The 17481-nt window shown below is 38.9% G+C and overlaps 1 protein-coding gene across 1 annotated transcript in view; it reads right to left on the bottom strand.

The window, feature by feature from the left end:
• Window positions 1–6395: 6395 nt before the first annotated feature.
• LOC139756732 (uncharacterized) overlaps window positions 6396–17481 on the bottom strand; it is a 32135-nt gene continuing 21049 nt past the window's right edge. Inside the window, exons 3-5 of the mRNA XM_071676443.1 lie at window positions 16657–17063; window positions 15958–16209; window positions 6396–15561 (exon numbers count right to left, since the gene is read on the bottom strand). Coding sequence (XP_071532544.1) covers window positions 13927–15561; window positions 15958–16209; window positions 16657–17063 — 2294 coding nt within the window. The 3' untranslated portion in view covers window positions 6396–13926. The remainder of the gene's footprint in view (window positions 15562–15957; window positions 16210–16656; window positions 17064–17481) is intronic.

The following is a 17481-nucleotide window of genomic DNA, read 5'->3' as shown; positions in this document are numbered from 1 at the left end:
ATTGACCAAGAGGATATATGTGTCGGAGGTGGAGGGAACGAGAAGGAGTGGGAGACCAAATTGGAGGTGGAAAGATGGAGTGAAAAAGATTTTGTGTGATCGGGGCCTAAACATGCAGGAGGGTGAAAGGAGGGCAAGGAATAGAGTGAATTGGATCAATGTGGTATACCGGGGTTGACGTGCTGTCAATGGATTGAATCAGGGCATGTAAAGCGTCTGGGGTAAACCATGGAAAGTTCTGTGGGGCCTGGATGTGGAAAGGGAGCTGTGGTTTCGGGCATTATTACATGACAGCTAGAGACTGAGTGTGAACGAATGGGGCCTTTGTTGTCTTTTCCTAGCACTACCTCGCACACTTGAGGGGGGAGGGGGATGTTATTCCATGTGTGGCGCGGTGACAATGGGAATAAATAAAGGCAGACAGTATGAATTATGTACATGTGTATATATGTATATGTCTGTGTGTGTATATACATGTGTACATTGAGATGTATAGGTATGTATATTTGAGTGTGTGGACAAGTATGTATATACATGTGTATGGGGGTGGGTTGGGCCATTTCTTTCGTCTGTTTCCTTGTGTTACCTCGCAAACGCAAGAGACAGCGACAAAAAAAAAATTATATATATATATATATATATATATATATATATATATATATATATATATATTTTTTTTTCTTTCAAACTATTCGCCATTTCCCACGTTAGCAAGGTAGCGTTAAGAACAGAGAACTGGGCCTTTGAGGGAATATCCTCACTTGGCCCCATTCTCTGTTCCTTCTTTTGGAAAAAAAAAAAAAAAAAAAATAATGAGAGGGGAGGATTTCCAGCCCCCTGCTCCCTCCCCTTTTAGTCGCCTCCTATGACACGCAGGGAATGCGTGGGAAGTATTCTTTATCCTCTATCCCCAGAAATATATATACCCTCACCTGGCCCCCTTCTCTGTTCCTTCTTTTGGAAAATTAAAAAAAAAAGAAAAAAAAAAAAAAACTTCGCCATTTCCCGCATTAGCGAGGTAGCGTTAAGAACAGAGAACTGGGCCATTGAGGGAATATCCTCACCTGGCCCCCTTCCCTGTTCCTTCTTTTGGAAAATTAAAAAAAAATTGAGAGGGGAGGATTTCCAGCCCCCCGCTCCCTTCCCTTTTAGTCACCTTCTACGACACGCAGGGAATACGTGGGAAGTATTCTTTCTCCCCTATCCCCAGGGATATATATATATATATATATATATATATATATATTTTTTTTTTTTTTCATACTATTCGCCATCTCCCACGTTAGCAAGGTAGCGTTAAGACCAGAGGACTGAGCCTTTTAGGGAATATCCTCACTTGGCCCCCTCCTCTGTTCCTTCATTAGGAAAACTAAAAAAGAGAGGGGAGGATTTCCAGCCCCGCGCTCCCTTCCCTTTTAGTCGCCTTCTACGACACGCAGGGAATACGTGGGAAGCATTCTTTCTCCCCTATCCCCAGGGATATATATATATATATATATATATATATATATATATATATATATATATATATATATATATATATATATATATATATCTTTCTTTTCTTTCATACTATTCGCCATTTCCCGCATTAGCGAGGTAGCGTTAAGAACAGAGGACTGGGCCTTTGAGGGAATATCCTTACCTGGCCCCCTTCTCTGTTCCTTCTTTTGGAAAATTGAAAAAAAAATGAGAGGGGGAGGATTTCCAGCCCCCCGCTCCCTTCCCTTTTAGTCGCCTTCTATGACACGCAGGGAATACGTGGGAAGTATTCTTTCTCCTCTATCCCCAGGGATAATATATATATATATATATATATATATATATATATATATATATATATATATATATATATATATATGATAGAGTTGATAGTAATGCTCTGTGGAAGGCACCAAGAATATATGGTGTGGGAGGCAAGCTGCTAGAAGCAGTGAAAAGTTTCCATCGAGGATGCAAGGCATGTGCACGTGCAGGAAGAGAGGAAAGTGATTGGCCCCCAGCGAATGCAGGTCTGCGGCAGGGGTGCGTGATGTCTCCATGGTTGCTCAATTTGTCCATGGATGGGGCCGCTAGGGAGGCGAATGCAAGAGCTTTGGAAAGAGGGGCAAGCACGAAGTCTGTTGGGGATGAGAGAGCCTGGGAAGCGAGTCAGCCGCTGTTCGCCGACGACACAGCGCCGGCGGCTGATTCATGTGAGAAACTGCAGAAGCCGGTGACTGAGCCTGGCAAAGTGTGTGAAAGAAGAAAGCCAAGAGTAAATGTGAATAAGAGCAAGGTCACTAGGTACAGCAGGGCTGAGGGTCAAGTCAATTGGGAGGCAAGCCTGAATGGAGAAAAACTGGAGGAAGCAAAGTGCTCTAGACGTCTGGGAGCGGATCCGGCAGCGGACGGAACCACGGAAGCAGAAGTGGATCACAGGGCGAGGGAGGGGGCAAAAATCCCGGGAGCCCCAAAGAATGTGTGGAAGTTGAGAACACCATCTCGGAAAGCAAAAATGGGTATATTTGAAGGAACAGCGGTTCTAACAACGTTGCATGGCTGCGAGGCGCGGGCCATGGATAGAGCTGCGCGCAGGAGGACGGATGCGCTGGAAATGAGATGCTTGAGGACAACACGTGGTGCGAGGTGGTTCGATCGAGCAAGCAACGCAAGGGTAAGAGAGATGTGTGGAAATAAAAAGAGCGTGGTTGAGAGAGCAGAGGAGGGTGCCTTGAAATGGCCTGGGCACATGGAGAGAATGAGTGAGGAAAGATTGACCAAGAGGACACATGTGTCGGAGGTGGAGGGAACGAGAAGAAGCAGGAGACCAAATTGGAGGCGGAAAGATGGAGCGAAAAAGACCCTGTGTGATCGGGGCCCGAACACACAGGAGGGCGAAAGGAGGGCAAGGAATAGAGTGAATTGGACCGATGTGGCACACCGGGGTTGACGCGCTGTCAGTGGACCGAACCAGGGCACGTGAAGCACCCGGGGCAAACCACAGAAAGCTGTGCAGGCATGTACACTTGCGTGTGTGAACGCACGTATACACATGTGTATGGGGGTGGGCTGGGCCACCCCCCCCCACCCGCTTCCCCGCGCCACCTCGCAAATGCGGGAGACAGCAGCAGCAAAAAAAAAAAAAAAAAAAAAATATATATATATATATATATATATATATATATATATATATATATATATATATATATATATATATAAAATGAGAGTTGGGGTGAGAGAGTATCATTAAATTCTAAGGAAAATAAAAAGACGTTATTAGGTACAGTAGGGTTGAGGGTCAAGTCAATTGGGAGGTGAGTTTGAATGGAGAAAAACTGGAGGAAGTGAAGTGTTTTAGATATCTGGGAGTGGATCTGGCAGCGGATGGAACCATGGAAGCGGAAGTGGATCATAGGGTGGGGGAGGTGGCGAAAATTCTGGGGGCCTTGAAGAATGTGTGGAAGTCGAGAACATTATCTCGGAAAGCAAAAATGGGTATGTTTGAAGGAATAGTGGTTCCAACAATGTTGTATGGTTGCGAGGCGTGGGCTATGGATAGAGTTGTGCGCAGGAGGATGGATGTGCTGGAAATGAGATGTTTGAGGACAATGTGTGGTTTGAGGTGGTCTGATCGAGTGAGTAACGTAAGGGTAAGAGAGATGTGTGGAAATAAAAAGAGCGTGGTTGAGAGAGCAGAAGAGGGTGTTTTGAAGTGGTTTGGGCACATGGAGAGAATGAGTGAGGAAAGATTGACCAAGAGGATATATGTGTCGGAGGTGGAGGGAACGAGGAGAAGAGGGAGACCAAATTGGAGGTGGAAAGATGGAGTGAAAAAGATTTTGTGTGATCGGGGCCTGAACATGCAGGAGGGTGAAAGGAGGGCAAGGAATAGAGTGAATTGGAGCGATGTGGTATACCGGGGTTGACGTGCTGTCAGTGGACTGAATCAAGGCATGTGAAGCGTCTGGGGTAAACCATGGAAAGCTGTGTAGGTACGTATATTTGCGTGTGTGGACGTATGTATATGCATGTGTATGGGGGGGGTTGGGCCATTTCTTTCGTCTGTTTCCTTGCGCTACCTCGCAAACGTGGGAGACAGCGACAAAGTATAATAAAAAAAAAAAAAAAGACGTTTTGGAAGGAGGCAAATAAAGTGCGTATGACGAGAACAATATGGGAACATCAGTGAAGGGGGCAAATGGGGAGGTAATAACTAGTAGTGGTGATGTGAGGAGATGGAGTGAGTATTTTGAAGGTTTGCTGAATGTGTTTGATGATACAGTGGGAGACATAGGGTGTTTTGGTTAAGGTGGAGTGCGAGGTGACAGGGTCAGGGAAAATGGCTTGGTAACCAGAGAAGAGGTAGTGAAAGCTTTACGGAAGATAAAAGCTGGCAAGGTGGCAGGTTTGGACGGTATTGCAGTGGAATTTATTAAAAAAGGGGGCGACTGTGTTGTTGACTGGCTGGTGAGGATATTCAAAGTATGTATGGTGCACGGTGAAGTGCCTGAGGATTGGCAGAATGCATGCATAGTGCCTTTGTATGCAACATAGGCAAAGGTGATAAAAGGTGATTGTTCAAATTACAGAGGTGTAAGTTTGTTGAGTATTCCTGGGAAATTATATGGGAGGGTATTGATTGAGAGGGTGAAGGCATGTTTAGAGCATCAGATTAGGGAAGAGCAGTGTGGTTTCAGAAGTGGTAGAGGATGTGTAGATCAGGTGTTTGCTTTGAAGAATGTATGTGACAAATACTTAGAAAAATAAATGGATTTGTATGTGGTATTTATGGATCTGGAGAAGGCATATGATAAGAGTTAACAGAGATGCTCTGTGGAAGGTATTAAGAGTATATGGTGTGGAAGGTATTAAGAGTATATGGTGTGGGAGGTAAGTTGCTAGAAGCAGTGAAAAGTTTTTATTGAGGATATATGGCATGTGTACGAATAGGAAGAGAGGAAAGTGATTGGTTCCCAGTGAAAGTTGGTTTGCTGCAGGGGTGCGTGATGTCTCCATGGCTTTTTAATTTGTTAATGGATGGAGTTGTTAGGGAGGTGAATGCAAGAGTTTTGGAGAGAGGGGCAAGTAATGATGGAACATTAACAGCTTTCACCTAATCCTCAGGCACAACTTTCTGCTTCAGTACTAAATTACAAATCAAATGCATCCACTCATACTTTCTCCTCCATACTTCAGCATTTCAGCTCTTGCCATTTCCTGCATTAGCAACATGGTGCCAGGAACTGATGATGAAAGTGCTTGTCCACCCATATCCATTATCTAGCTATCATGTGTAATACACCAAAATGAGCCCCTTATCCTACAACCAGGTCTGACGGACCTTTCATGGTCTTCCCTGGCTGCTTCATATGCCATGGTTCAGTCCACTGACAGCAAGTTACCCCTTACTCCAATTCACTCTATCCCATGCATACATTTCATCTTCCATAAAGAAAACATCTGGCAGAAAGGTTTGTGTGGTCTGGTTGTGGATTGGGGATGCTGGTTTCAGTGCATTATACATGACAAAGGGTGGATGTAAGCAAATGAGGCCATTTTTTGATCAACCTTAATCAGCCACTGCTCTAACACAGTGTTTCCAGAGGCTCCTACTTAATGTTCCAACTGACTACTTCAACCTAATGTTCCAACCTACTACTTCCTAGTGTTCCAACCCACTACTTCTATCTATTGCTCCTATCATTTTGCCAAAAGGCAGGGCAAGCACATGGATAGACAGGTAAATAGATTATCATGGCACTATTACCATTCATCTTTTATGTTAGTTGAAATGGTATGAGTGACTGAATACCCTAATCAAGACCATATAATTTACACAAAAAAGTCCCAGCAACAACAGGACTCTTTCATAGATAATTATCACTCAAGCAATTATACATATAGACAGATAGGTAAATAGATTGATAGACAGACAGACTGACAGACAGACAGACAGACAGATATATATTCAAATGTGTGAGTTATTCTACCCCAGGTCCCTTTTTATGGGGTTTCTGGAGCTTCAAAGCTGAGCTCCATACTGCAGCAGGGTAAGGTGAGCACCTATGGGAAGAAACTGGCTAACTAAGCACTGCATGAGCCCCAAAGAAAGGGATCCTGGGGCTGGAATGGAATGTAAGATTTGGTATATCATTAATGGTTACAAGAAAAGTATAATCATTTACTCTAACTGTCAAAGTGTTGTCACTCCACCAGCTCTGTCTACTGCATGAAAGTACGTATCAAAATCATTATAAAAAAAACCTGTCTGCTTATGCATTCACTTTTGTACAGAGATTAAAATTTATATGTAATGAAAAGTATAAATGAGAACTATTAATTCAATTTTCAAGAATAACTATGAGCACTGTACCATCCTTAAATTACAAAAGGAAAATGAAATTTTGTCGCAATTTGGATTAATCTGCCTTAAGTTGAACCAATTACACAAAAACATTGAATTCATCCATTATCCTGTTACATCCTCCTTTTCAGTATCTTAAAATGTTTATATATATGGAATAAATAAGGAAAGTAACCCTACAAAAGAGCAAATGAATACAACATACCACAATTGTATAATTCTCATGAATTTTTGAAAACAAAATTATCACAAATTTAGGTTTACTACCCATACAGAGCAAATTTTATAACTATTTCATGTCAGTATTTTCACAAGCATACTTCCTATTAATTTACGGCATTTTTCCAACCAAAAAAAGTCCAAAAATACACAAAGAGCAATTTCTATGCAACATTCTTATCTTATCAGCTATTATGCAGTAATGAGGAATAAAAAAATATCCTTACCAGTATCCAGTACAACCTACTTCTAAAATATCCTACAAAACCTTAATCCCTGAAGAACATATTATGTGACAAACACATCTGGCATACTGTACACTGAGTATTAATGTAAAACTAACTTTTAAATAACTGCTGTGTGAGGTTGTAAGTAATCTAAGAAAGTACAGCATTGTAATACTTAACTGAATAGATCTCTCAATCAAGATATAATTTGTACAAAACCAAGCCATACTTTTAAAAAGTTAAAGAGACTATATACATATATAAATATCCAGCAGCAGAAACCCTATGTTCTGGTATGTCTGGCTAGGAAAATGGATACACAAGGAATACAATTACATCAAGTCATCATCAGCATAATTAAACATTATCAACATATGCTGCAATTTTTTTTGGCACTTTTAAACGAATTCAAAATTTATCATACTTTTCGCATGATGGACTCATATTATGCACTGCACTTATCAGAAATATACACGGTATACATGATTTTCATGCAAAGAAAACAAAATCTAAACTTTTCACTATAGGTTAGAAAATAAATGGAATGCTATTCAAGCTACATAGTTGTTATAATCATCAAAAAGTGATAAGTATATCAAGTTATGATATTGCATAAATATTTGGTAATCATAAATAAATATGCTGTCAAAAATCATCTAATACTTTTAATTACTGATAATCATATTTCACAACTTGTCACTCTATACAGCAACATGGCTAATGAAGAATCATCTTCATGCAAACCACAAAAAATCCCTCATTTTTGCTAATTCCTCCTCTAACACACTCACATAATAGCTTCCATGTCAGTCTGCACTGGCACTCCTTACATACACTTTTTCACAATCTTTCCATATGTTCATCTTATGCTGATACTTCAACTTTTACTTCGTCCATGACTCCCTCTGATTTTGTCATTCCTCTTGAACTTGATCCTAAAAAATCAATGTCATTCCACAGGGTTACAACAATATCAGATGCATACTTAACGACTTATATTTTTCTCTCTACTTTCTTTAGAAAGTTTCAGCACTTCTGCAAATTTAGCTAATATAACAGATGCAAATCCAGCAAAACAGAGCACTCAGAACAATCAGCAGCAGCCTAACTACCACCAAGTATTCAACACCTACAAAATGAAAATACTCTCAGTATAATTTCTCAACATTCTTAGCACTTTGTTCTTTGCAACAGCATTAGACCCTTCTCAATAAAACTACTTCATAATCAAACACCAATCCTTCAGTTGATATAAAAACCTTAATCGTGTCTCACATTTCAGAAACCCATCCATATAAATTTCCTCTCCCCCCACCAATCAACATTCATGTAATCTTCGTTAACTACATAAACCTAAGACCCCTGTCAATGGGCTCCTGCTGCTCCAAGGCTGTGCTAGAATCAGGAGCAGAGAAATGATGAACTCCTTCAGAGTAAAAAGTTTCTACATGAGACTGTTCTCTTTTGTCAACTAACAATGATACACCCTTGTGGAAGGTGAGGACATCAGTAACACCAACAAGCACACATGCCCACCATAATGTCTACTTAAACCCTACTTCACCTATGTACACCCATCTGAAGCCATGGGCACCATGAAATATATCACTGTCTGTCTATCTACCTATCTCTGATACCTGTTCCCTCCTGTAACTCTCACAAGGAACAGCCATGGCCAATAGTCTCCATAACTCATGGTCTCATAATTAGTACTGGTTACTTAAAGAGTTTGAGAGTGTGATATCCTCCATCAATTTATATCCTGCAATATTAAATATGCAATAATGGGCATGAGTTTTATAGAAAATGTGGGTTTAAAGAAATAAAAAATACCTGTTTACACTCTATTATACCTATTGATGCCAAAAGTTTTATATCTCTATTCTGTTTAACAGTTTGATTATGTCATCCAATATATGTCAATACTATGCAAATCTTTAAAACAAACAGCGGCATTAAAAATGACAAACAAAAATAATACACATTTCATCGATCGTTTCTTGGGTCAAAGATCTATTTTTGCTTGGAAAAAATAAGATAAGGGGATTCTTTACCTTTATATACCTAACTCAATCTCCACAGGACTGACAAGTCATGACTAATTAATCAAATAATTAAGATACCTGCCCTAACTACCCTCCAAATTAATGACATAACTAATCAGTTGCAGCACAAAAACAAGACCCCATCATCATTCAGCATAATGAAACAAGTTTTAAACAAAATCTAAACATAACAAAAACTTGGTTTTTCAAAGTTTTCTACTTTCTCATCTGAAAATATATCATATCTAAGACTTACAATACTTTAATTCTTTGCCTAATCTGAAAAAAATACCTGAAACTAAGATGTGACTAAATTAAGCAATTCCTTAACAGCACTCTTATGTGACCCTTGACCCAATCACTCATGCTTATTACAGTTACTTTTTAGCCAAATAACTTCTGATCCCAAGATCCTTCAACATAATGAACAGCATCTATGACAGTTTCAAACAAAACAAGGTCTGAAACAAGTACTGCCTCTGGTAGATGACCGCCCCCACTGAAGGTTAAAAATAATTCTTTCCTTTATGGATAATAACCTTTTAAATTCTTAAAGTACCCATGAACAAAATGTTATAACCAATTCAGATAAAGACTGATTCACTACAACAGAGCTTAATGAGATGAGCCAAGATACAATTTGTACTCCCTAAATTCTCGTGCAGCATGATAAACAGCACCTCAGATAAAAATAAAATGTTCACAATTTAAAAAGAAAAAAAAAAGTGGGAAAGAAAATGAATGCCTTCAACTAATAACTTTTAAAACTACCCAAAAATGATTGGTCTGAAACAGTTAAGATATCGACTAAAATGTAATCAATTCAAGGTTCAGTAACACAACTAATTACCCAAAATACACCTTTTATGACCCACATCCTTATTCAACATGACAAACAGCACTATGGTTCGATTAAAGAAAATCTAAAATAAAACAAGAAGGTTAAAGAAATATTTTTGGAATACAACTTTTTTCAAAGTTGAAGAATACCATACATAATTACTTCAACGTTTCCACTTACACTGTAAAACTAAATTCAAAGGATGATCCCAAAGCAACAAATGGATTACGAAAATACTTAAGATTCTTTTGTTGTTCTTTTATTCTACTTTCCCATGTCAATTTAGTTTTAATTTACAGCCATGCCTAGAGAAATGTGCTAATATCAAACCATGTACACTACTAATGTTAGCAAATTTTAAGAAAACAAATAGCTTAAAATCTTACAAACCCTGATTAAAAATGAAGTAATACAAAGTATAAACCATCAGCAAGAAGTTGATATTAACATTTAGAACTGAATCCTTTTTCAACATTAACACATATAATAACAATATCAACAAGATGAATTTCTGTTTCAAGTCTAGAAACAGTGGTGAGGTCCTTAAATACCTTCAATTTTACCCTATTATTGAATGACATGTCAAGACCCTTTTCAATATTCATTACCATAAGCAATAAATCTTATCCCTGGGGATAGGGGAGAAAGAATACTTCCCATGTATTCCCTGCGTGTCGTAGAAGGCGACGAAAAGGAGAGGAAACGGGGGGCTGGAAATCCTCCCCTCTCATTTTTAGTTTCCCAAAAGAAAGAACAGAGAAGGGGGCCAAGTGAGGATATTCCCTCAAAGGCTCAGTCCTCTGTTCTCGACGCTACCTCACTAACGCGGGAAATGACGATTAGTATGAAAAAAAAGTAATAAATCTATGGATGATTATCATGACTATTTAGCTGATGGTAAATTGTTACACCCAAGATCCTCAATCCTCATTTAGTTTGATGAACTGCAACTATCATGAATCACAATCACTAAAAGAATTAATAAGACGACTGACTACTACGCTAAAGTAAACCTTAAATAACTCAAGACCCCTATTTAGTAAGATGAACCCCATTTTGAATACTGTGTTCAGTTTTGGTCACCCTACCTAAAAAAAGACAAACAGAATGGAGAGAGGGCAGCACTGAGCTCCAAAAATAATTCCCAGGCAGAGAAACAAATACTGCAAGAGCTGATTAAACGACTTGAATCTGATTAGCTTTAAAAAGAGAAGGCTAAGAGGTGATCTAATACAAGTATTAAAAATCATCAAAAGCTTGTTAATCTTGATTTATCAAGTTACCTGATTCATCTGATTTCACTCACAATAATGGATACAAAATCATGGGTGAACGTTTTACCTTGAATGAGGCGAGACACTTTTTCTTCAACAGGATTGTTAACATATGGAACAGTGTGCCAATTAGAGTATTTGAAATCAGAACTATAGCTATATTTAAGAACTGCCTTGCTTCAAGTCCATGACTTACATTATTTGTACCTCATTAGTCACAATGACAATTTGCAGGTTATTCTCTTTGAATTATCTGTACATCTTCCACCTCTCACCATATTAATCTGTGTTTCTGATACCTTCCAGTATAACAAACAGCCTCAAAAGGATCCAGTGGTTTGTTGCTGTTTGAATCCTTTGTATTAATTTAATACTGTTTCTGTGCACCTGAATAACCGGAATGGCAAAAATGTCACTCAAGGTGAAAAAATGAGACAATACTTCTTGAATAGCTTCATACTTTCTCAAATATTTCCTTATACACTCCAAATTTTAAAACATCTCATCATTTGTTCCACAAAGCAGCTTAAAAATATATCTGTAAGACTTAAAAAAAACCTCACTTTGACAATTCCCCTAAGAAACTGACAATTGTCAAATGTCTACAAAATTTATATGGTTGTGAGGCATGCAAGGAATATAGTGAATTGGAACGATGTGGTATACCAGGGTCGGCGTGCTGTCAATGGATTGAACTAGGGCATGTGAAGCGTCTGGGGTAAACCATGGAAAGTTCTGTGGGGCCTTGATGTGAAAAGGGAGCTGTGGTTTTGGTGCATTATTACATGACAGCTAGAGACTGAGTGTGAACGAATGTGGCCTTTGTTGTCTTTTCCTAGCGCTACCTCACACACACGAGGAGGGAAGGGGTTGTTATTCCATGTGTGGTGAGGTGGCGATGGGAATGAATAAGGGCAGATAGTATGAATTATGTATATGTCTGTGTGTGTATATATGTGTATACATTGAGATGTACAGGTATGTATATTTGCGTGTGTGGACGTGTATGTATATACATGTGTATGGGAGTGGGTTGGGCCATTTCTTTCGTCTGTTTCCTTGCGCTACCTCACAAACGCGGGAGACAGTGACAAAGCAAAATAAAAAAAGAATATATATATATATATATATATATATATATATATATATATATATATGAGTCCAAGAGGAAAATGAAACACGATAAGTTCCCAAGTGCACTTTCGTGTAATAATCACATCATCAGGGGAGACACAAGAGAGAAATATAAGTCAGTTGATATACATCGAAGAGAAGAAGCTAGGACACCATTTGGCACCCTTGGTGAGGCTGTATCATTAGGAGTACAGTCTTATCAAAGAACTCCTCATTCCAAAGGAGTTTACAATTCCCTGCTACTGGAAGTACCTCAGCCTTGAGCTGCAGAAGCTTTTAGAAAGGCCCTTGGTAATACCAGGACTCTTTCATAGAAACTGATCCTGGGCTTATCATCAATAAATAAATAAACATATATGTACTAAAAAGGTGTTGCCAATTCCACTTGCTTGATTTTGAACCAGGAGCAAAAAGTCATCTTAGGTGAAGCTGTATCACTGTCACTTGACATAACAAGGTACAGAGAGTCCCAGACTTACAACTGTCTGACCTATGAAAACCCATACTTACGAACAAGTAAAGAACAATATTCAATTCCTAGTCCAACATACAATCAATCATTCAAACTTATGAACTGCAGAACTACTTAAATGTGCATATTTTTTCATTGTGTTGCTTAATATAATGTTTTATTAACTATATCTACTTCAAAATATTCTATTTAATTCATTATTGCATTCAGGCAAAGGTATTTACTCTTAAATTTATGAGGATTACCTCTACATATTCTCCAACTTATAAACAACTCAACTCATGATCAGGGTCCAGGAGCGTAACCCACTCTTAAGTCTGGGATCCCTTGTACAGTCTCATCAAAGAACTCACTTCATGGGAGTCCATTTTGTCCCTGTTACTGAGTGTAGCACAGTCTAAAGGCTGCTAGTGCCCTGCAGAGGAAGGTTCTGTAGTTGTATGATAATGACAATATATGTTAAAGTTGTTGCCAGAATCAAGGAGGTTACACGAGTAAGAAGTCACCTTTGGACAAGCTATACCATCGCCAACACACAAAAAGGAGAAAAGTCTCATCGCACAGACATTCACAAATTTTAATGAAGAAACTGAGCAAAATACTAAGTTTTTTAGTATGTCAGAGAAAAATGTGCAAGCCAACAGAAAGAGATTAACCAACATTAATTTTATAAAAAAATATTTGAGCTCATGGATATAAGATCAGAATAAATAAAGAGTGGGATATTCAAAAGAGGATATGGAGTAAGGAGAAAACTCCGAGTGGAATGAAAACATCAAGGGTGATATCAAATATACTGGGAAAAAATCATTTTATAAAGTAAGTGGGGTACTGAGGAGGTTCAGATGTGATGAGAATGGAAGAAGGCATATACCTCACAAAGACAACTACAAAATGGAAACAATGGAAAACAAAATTAGGTTCAGTATAAGAACATCAGAGAAGCTTTTCAGCTGATAAAGCTATGAAAATACATAACATTCTAGGTATATAAAGGAGATTCTGCATCAGCCACCTTGCCATAAATCATAAAAGGCTACTAGGCATATAGTCAGATTAAAAACTCAAAAGCTCATATAAAACATGTGAAAAGTATGACTAAGTGGTATTCCTTGTGGTGTCTGTAAATCCCTCCAGTTGAAAAGACTGAGGATACTTTCTTGGGAAAATGAATTTCATGATGAATCTTAAATAATGAATACCATCAACTGAATGTGAGTCATTACAATCAAGTTGTTTTAATAATAAAGGGTGATTTCCAAGAAAACCTCCCATCATTATCATTGTAAAAAAATGCCTTCATTCCCTATTCTGATATCATTCAGAATTTTCATTAAGGAGAGACACATCTAAAGAAATCATGGACTTCTACTTCCCCCAGCCTGAAACCCACTGAGCATGACTTGTAGCAGCCTGAGTGTCTCCGAAGGGAAACTGCAACTGTATATGAGTAGGCATTGTGGGAGCTTTCACAGACATTGTAAATGGTGCTGCCTGCTGCTGCTGTTGCTGTTGCTGCTGTTGTTGTTGTTGTTGTTGCTGTTGCTGCTGCTGCTGTGGCTGCTGTTGTGGTGGTTGTGCCTGTTGCACCTGTTGTTGATGGGTTGTCACGGGTAGGGTGACAGGTGCTGCAGTGGTGGCTACCATCACCTGTTGTGGAGCTTCAGGGATAGCTGGAGTCTCACAGAAGCACCATGACTGCCATTGGTTGTTACCCCCAAAAGTAAGGACATGAGCAGTGTGATTCTGGCAATTATTAGCTGGCCTGGCAGCTCGAGCAGGCTGTCCTGGTCCACCTGACAGCATCAATGTGGGAACTTGTGCCATCTGTTGGGGAGTTTGTTGAGGAGCTGGTTGAGCATACTGGGTAAGATGAGAAGCATCCTGAGCAGTAATAATAGCTCCTGCTGGTATTGTTGTAATTTGCTGCTGCTGAGGCTGCTGTTGTACCTGTTGCTGCTGAGGTTGCTGTTGCATGTGAGTCTGTCTGTGATCAGGTTCTTCACCATGAACCTGAACACAATGTCTCTTAAGGCTGCGGAATTCCCGGAATGTTGTCTCACATCTCTTACAAGCAAAGGGTTTTGCACCAACATGCTTGTACATATGTCTTTTCAAAGCAGTTTTGTCTACAAATGTGGCACAGCACTTTTCACACACAAAAGGTTTTTCACCCGTATGAGTCATCATGTGACGCTTAAGGGCACTAGACTGAGGAAACTGTTGGTGACATACCTGACATATATGAGGCTTTGCAGGACCATGGCTTAACTTGTGTTTCTTTAAGTCACGTGGACGTGTATATTCTGCCATGCATTCATCACACTTGAAAGGTGTTTCACCAGTATGGCTATATTTGTGCCATTTCAAGTTATTTTTACGGCTAAATAAAGCATCACATACATCACACTGAAATGGTTTTATTCCAGTATGAGCTATCTTGTGACGTTTTAAATCTATAGCCTGACCAAAAGCAGAAGTACAAAGATCACATTTGTATGGCTGCTCACCAGTATGAGTAATCATGTGACGATTAAGATTATTCTTTACACAAAATGCTGCCTGGCAAATTACACACACATACGGTTTCTCCCCCGTATGAATTCTCCTATGTCGGTTTAAACTACTTTTTTGTATGAATGCTGCTCCACACATTGGACAAGCATATGGTTTCATCTGAGTATGAATTCTTTCATGTGTTCTAAGATGAGATATTTGCTTAAAGGATTGTTTACAGACATCACATTGATATGGTTTTTCACCAGTATGTGATCGCTTATGGATATTAAGATGGCTACTCTGAACAAACCGTGCGCCACACTCATTGCATTCATAAGGCTTTTCACCACTATGAAGACGCATGTGCAATTTATAGCTGTTGATGTGTGTGAATTGGGAATTACATTGGTTACATGAGAGAGCTTCTTGATGAGCACGTTGTCGGTGTTTCATAAGCTTATTCATCCGAGAGAAGACGACATGACACTGATCACACTCAAATTTCTGTAAATCAAATTATCAGTAAACACCAAGAGTTAAACAAGAATAATCAATTTCATGCATAAAAAAGCAAAATGCCTTCTTGATCAACTTGCTACTTTACATTAGTGCTTCTCTTCGTTAATTAGACTTTTTCTTGTGCTGTAAAACAATAATTACAAATGAAGAGTTGTAGATCTCCAATACTTTGAATGGGGCTTAAAAGCTACTTGAAAAGCATACATTCCAATACATATTTCAAACACATTAAACTCACTCTATTTCCTCCATAAGTTAAAGGGTTCTTAATGAACAAAGAAAAGTTTGAACAAGGGAATTGCTGAGATACAACTATCAAACCAAGAAACCTGTGACAAATTAATCATGAATAAATCAACAGTGGAAACACTCCTAACTTACCTCTGTTTGGTCATCAATGTGAACCTTGGAATGGTACTTGAGTTGGGTGTCTCGAGCAAATCTAGCAGGACAATGTTCACACTGGTAAATTTTATTCAACTTTCTAGGTGTAAAAGTGAGACGGCGTTTTCTTCTTTTCCTTCCTTTTGTCTTTCTTCCTTTCTCCTGCTTTACTTGGATTTCATCTTCATCCTCCTCATCATCATCAAGGAGGGTGGTGTCTGGGTCAGCATCAAGACCCTCTTCTTCAGCCTATAATAAGATAAACCAAAAGAGAATAAGGCAAATATATATACACTTGTCTTGTACTGTATGTCAAATAATGCAATATTTCTAATACCTTTATTCACTCACAGCATATCTACATAACAGCTTTGTATCGATCTATCTTCTCCCAATCTCTGCTGTAGCAATGACAATGGATAACAGAATACCTTTCAACAGAAAGTCTAGTGTGGTTTACAACATTTCCAAGACACTGAATCTACATTGCTAACTGTGGCAATCCACTGGCAACTGTACAAAGTACAACAGTACATCTGGGTGACAGCTTGAATTTCTGTATTCTTTTTCATGATGAAAAAGTCCTCTCAACCATGAATTTTAGCATTCAGAGACAGAAAAATTTACTTTCATTCATTCATCTTTACTAGCAATGAGGAAAGGAAATAGATCATTACGAACAAACTTTTGACTTACCTCATTTTCAACGTCCTCTTCTTTCTTGATAATATTTGTCACCCCATTAGTTATCTGTCCAATAACTCCCCCAATTCCTGGTGTTATCTCTCTTTCTACCAACTGACTAATGGTTCCACTAACCATCTGCCCCATCCCATTATCCACAATATTCTCCACTGGAGCACCTACAATCTGTACCATTGATCCATCCACATCATGTTCTATTAGTCCATCTGAAACTGTAACATGATTCATCTCTTCTGTGGTTACAGGCTCCATTCCTCCCTGATGGACTATATGGTCATTATTGCCTTTACCATCCAGACCTATTGGCATCATTCCCTGGGTGTCTGTCAGCACAGAAGTGCACAGGTTCAGTGGAGGAGCAGCAGTGAGTTCAAAGACTGGCGTTTGGGGTCCTTCCCCTGAAAGCAAAAAAAGTTAATCTATTCAAGTTCAAATACTGAAGAAACATAGAACATCTGAAACATATGACTATTTGGGAATGAACGACATCTTCCTCAAGAGAAAGAATCATCTGGTTCTGCCTTCTTTAATATTCAGCTACCATGTAAACAATTCTTTTATACCTAAAACCTTCCACATCCTATAGGGATAAACTGAAATGCTTGTCAAAACTCTCTACCAACATGCATGCAAGAGTAGTTATCTTTAAACATTTGGAATTACAGTAAATACTTTTGAAAAACATCTTCCAGCTGGTTTACAAGGAAAATGAAGCTTCTTACTAAAGGACATAAAATCTGCCCATCTAATGTATTCTAAGTAGGCATCAGCATCTAAACCTGGGTGAGGGGTAGCAACACTATTTCCTGTGCGGCG

This window comes from Panulirus ornatus, chromosome 23 (assembly GCF_036320965.1).
Source record: "Panulirus ornatus isolate Po-2019 chromosome 23, ASM3632096v1, whole genome shotgun sequence".
NCBI classification, from domain to species: Eukaryota; Metazoa; Arthropoda; class Malacostraca; order Decapoda; family Palinuridae; genus Panulirus; species Panulirus ornatus.
Note: the sequence above shows the minus strand (reverse complement) of the source record. Positions and strands in the feature narration are given on the sequence as shown.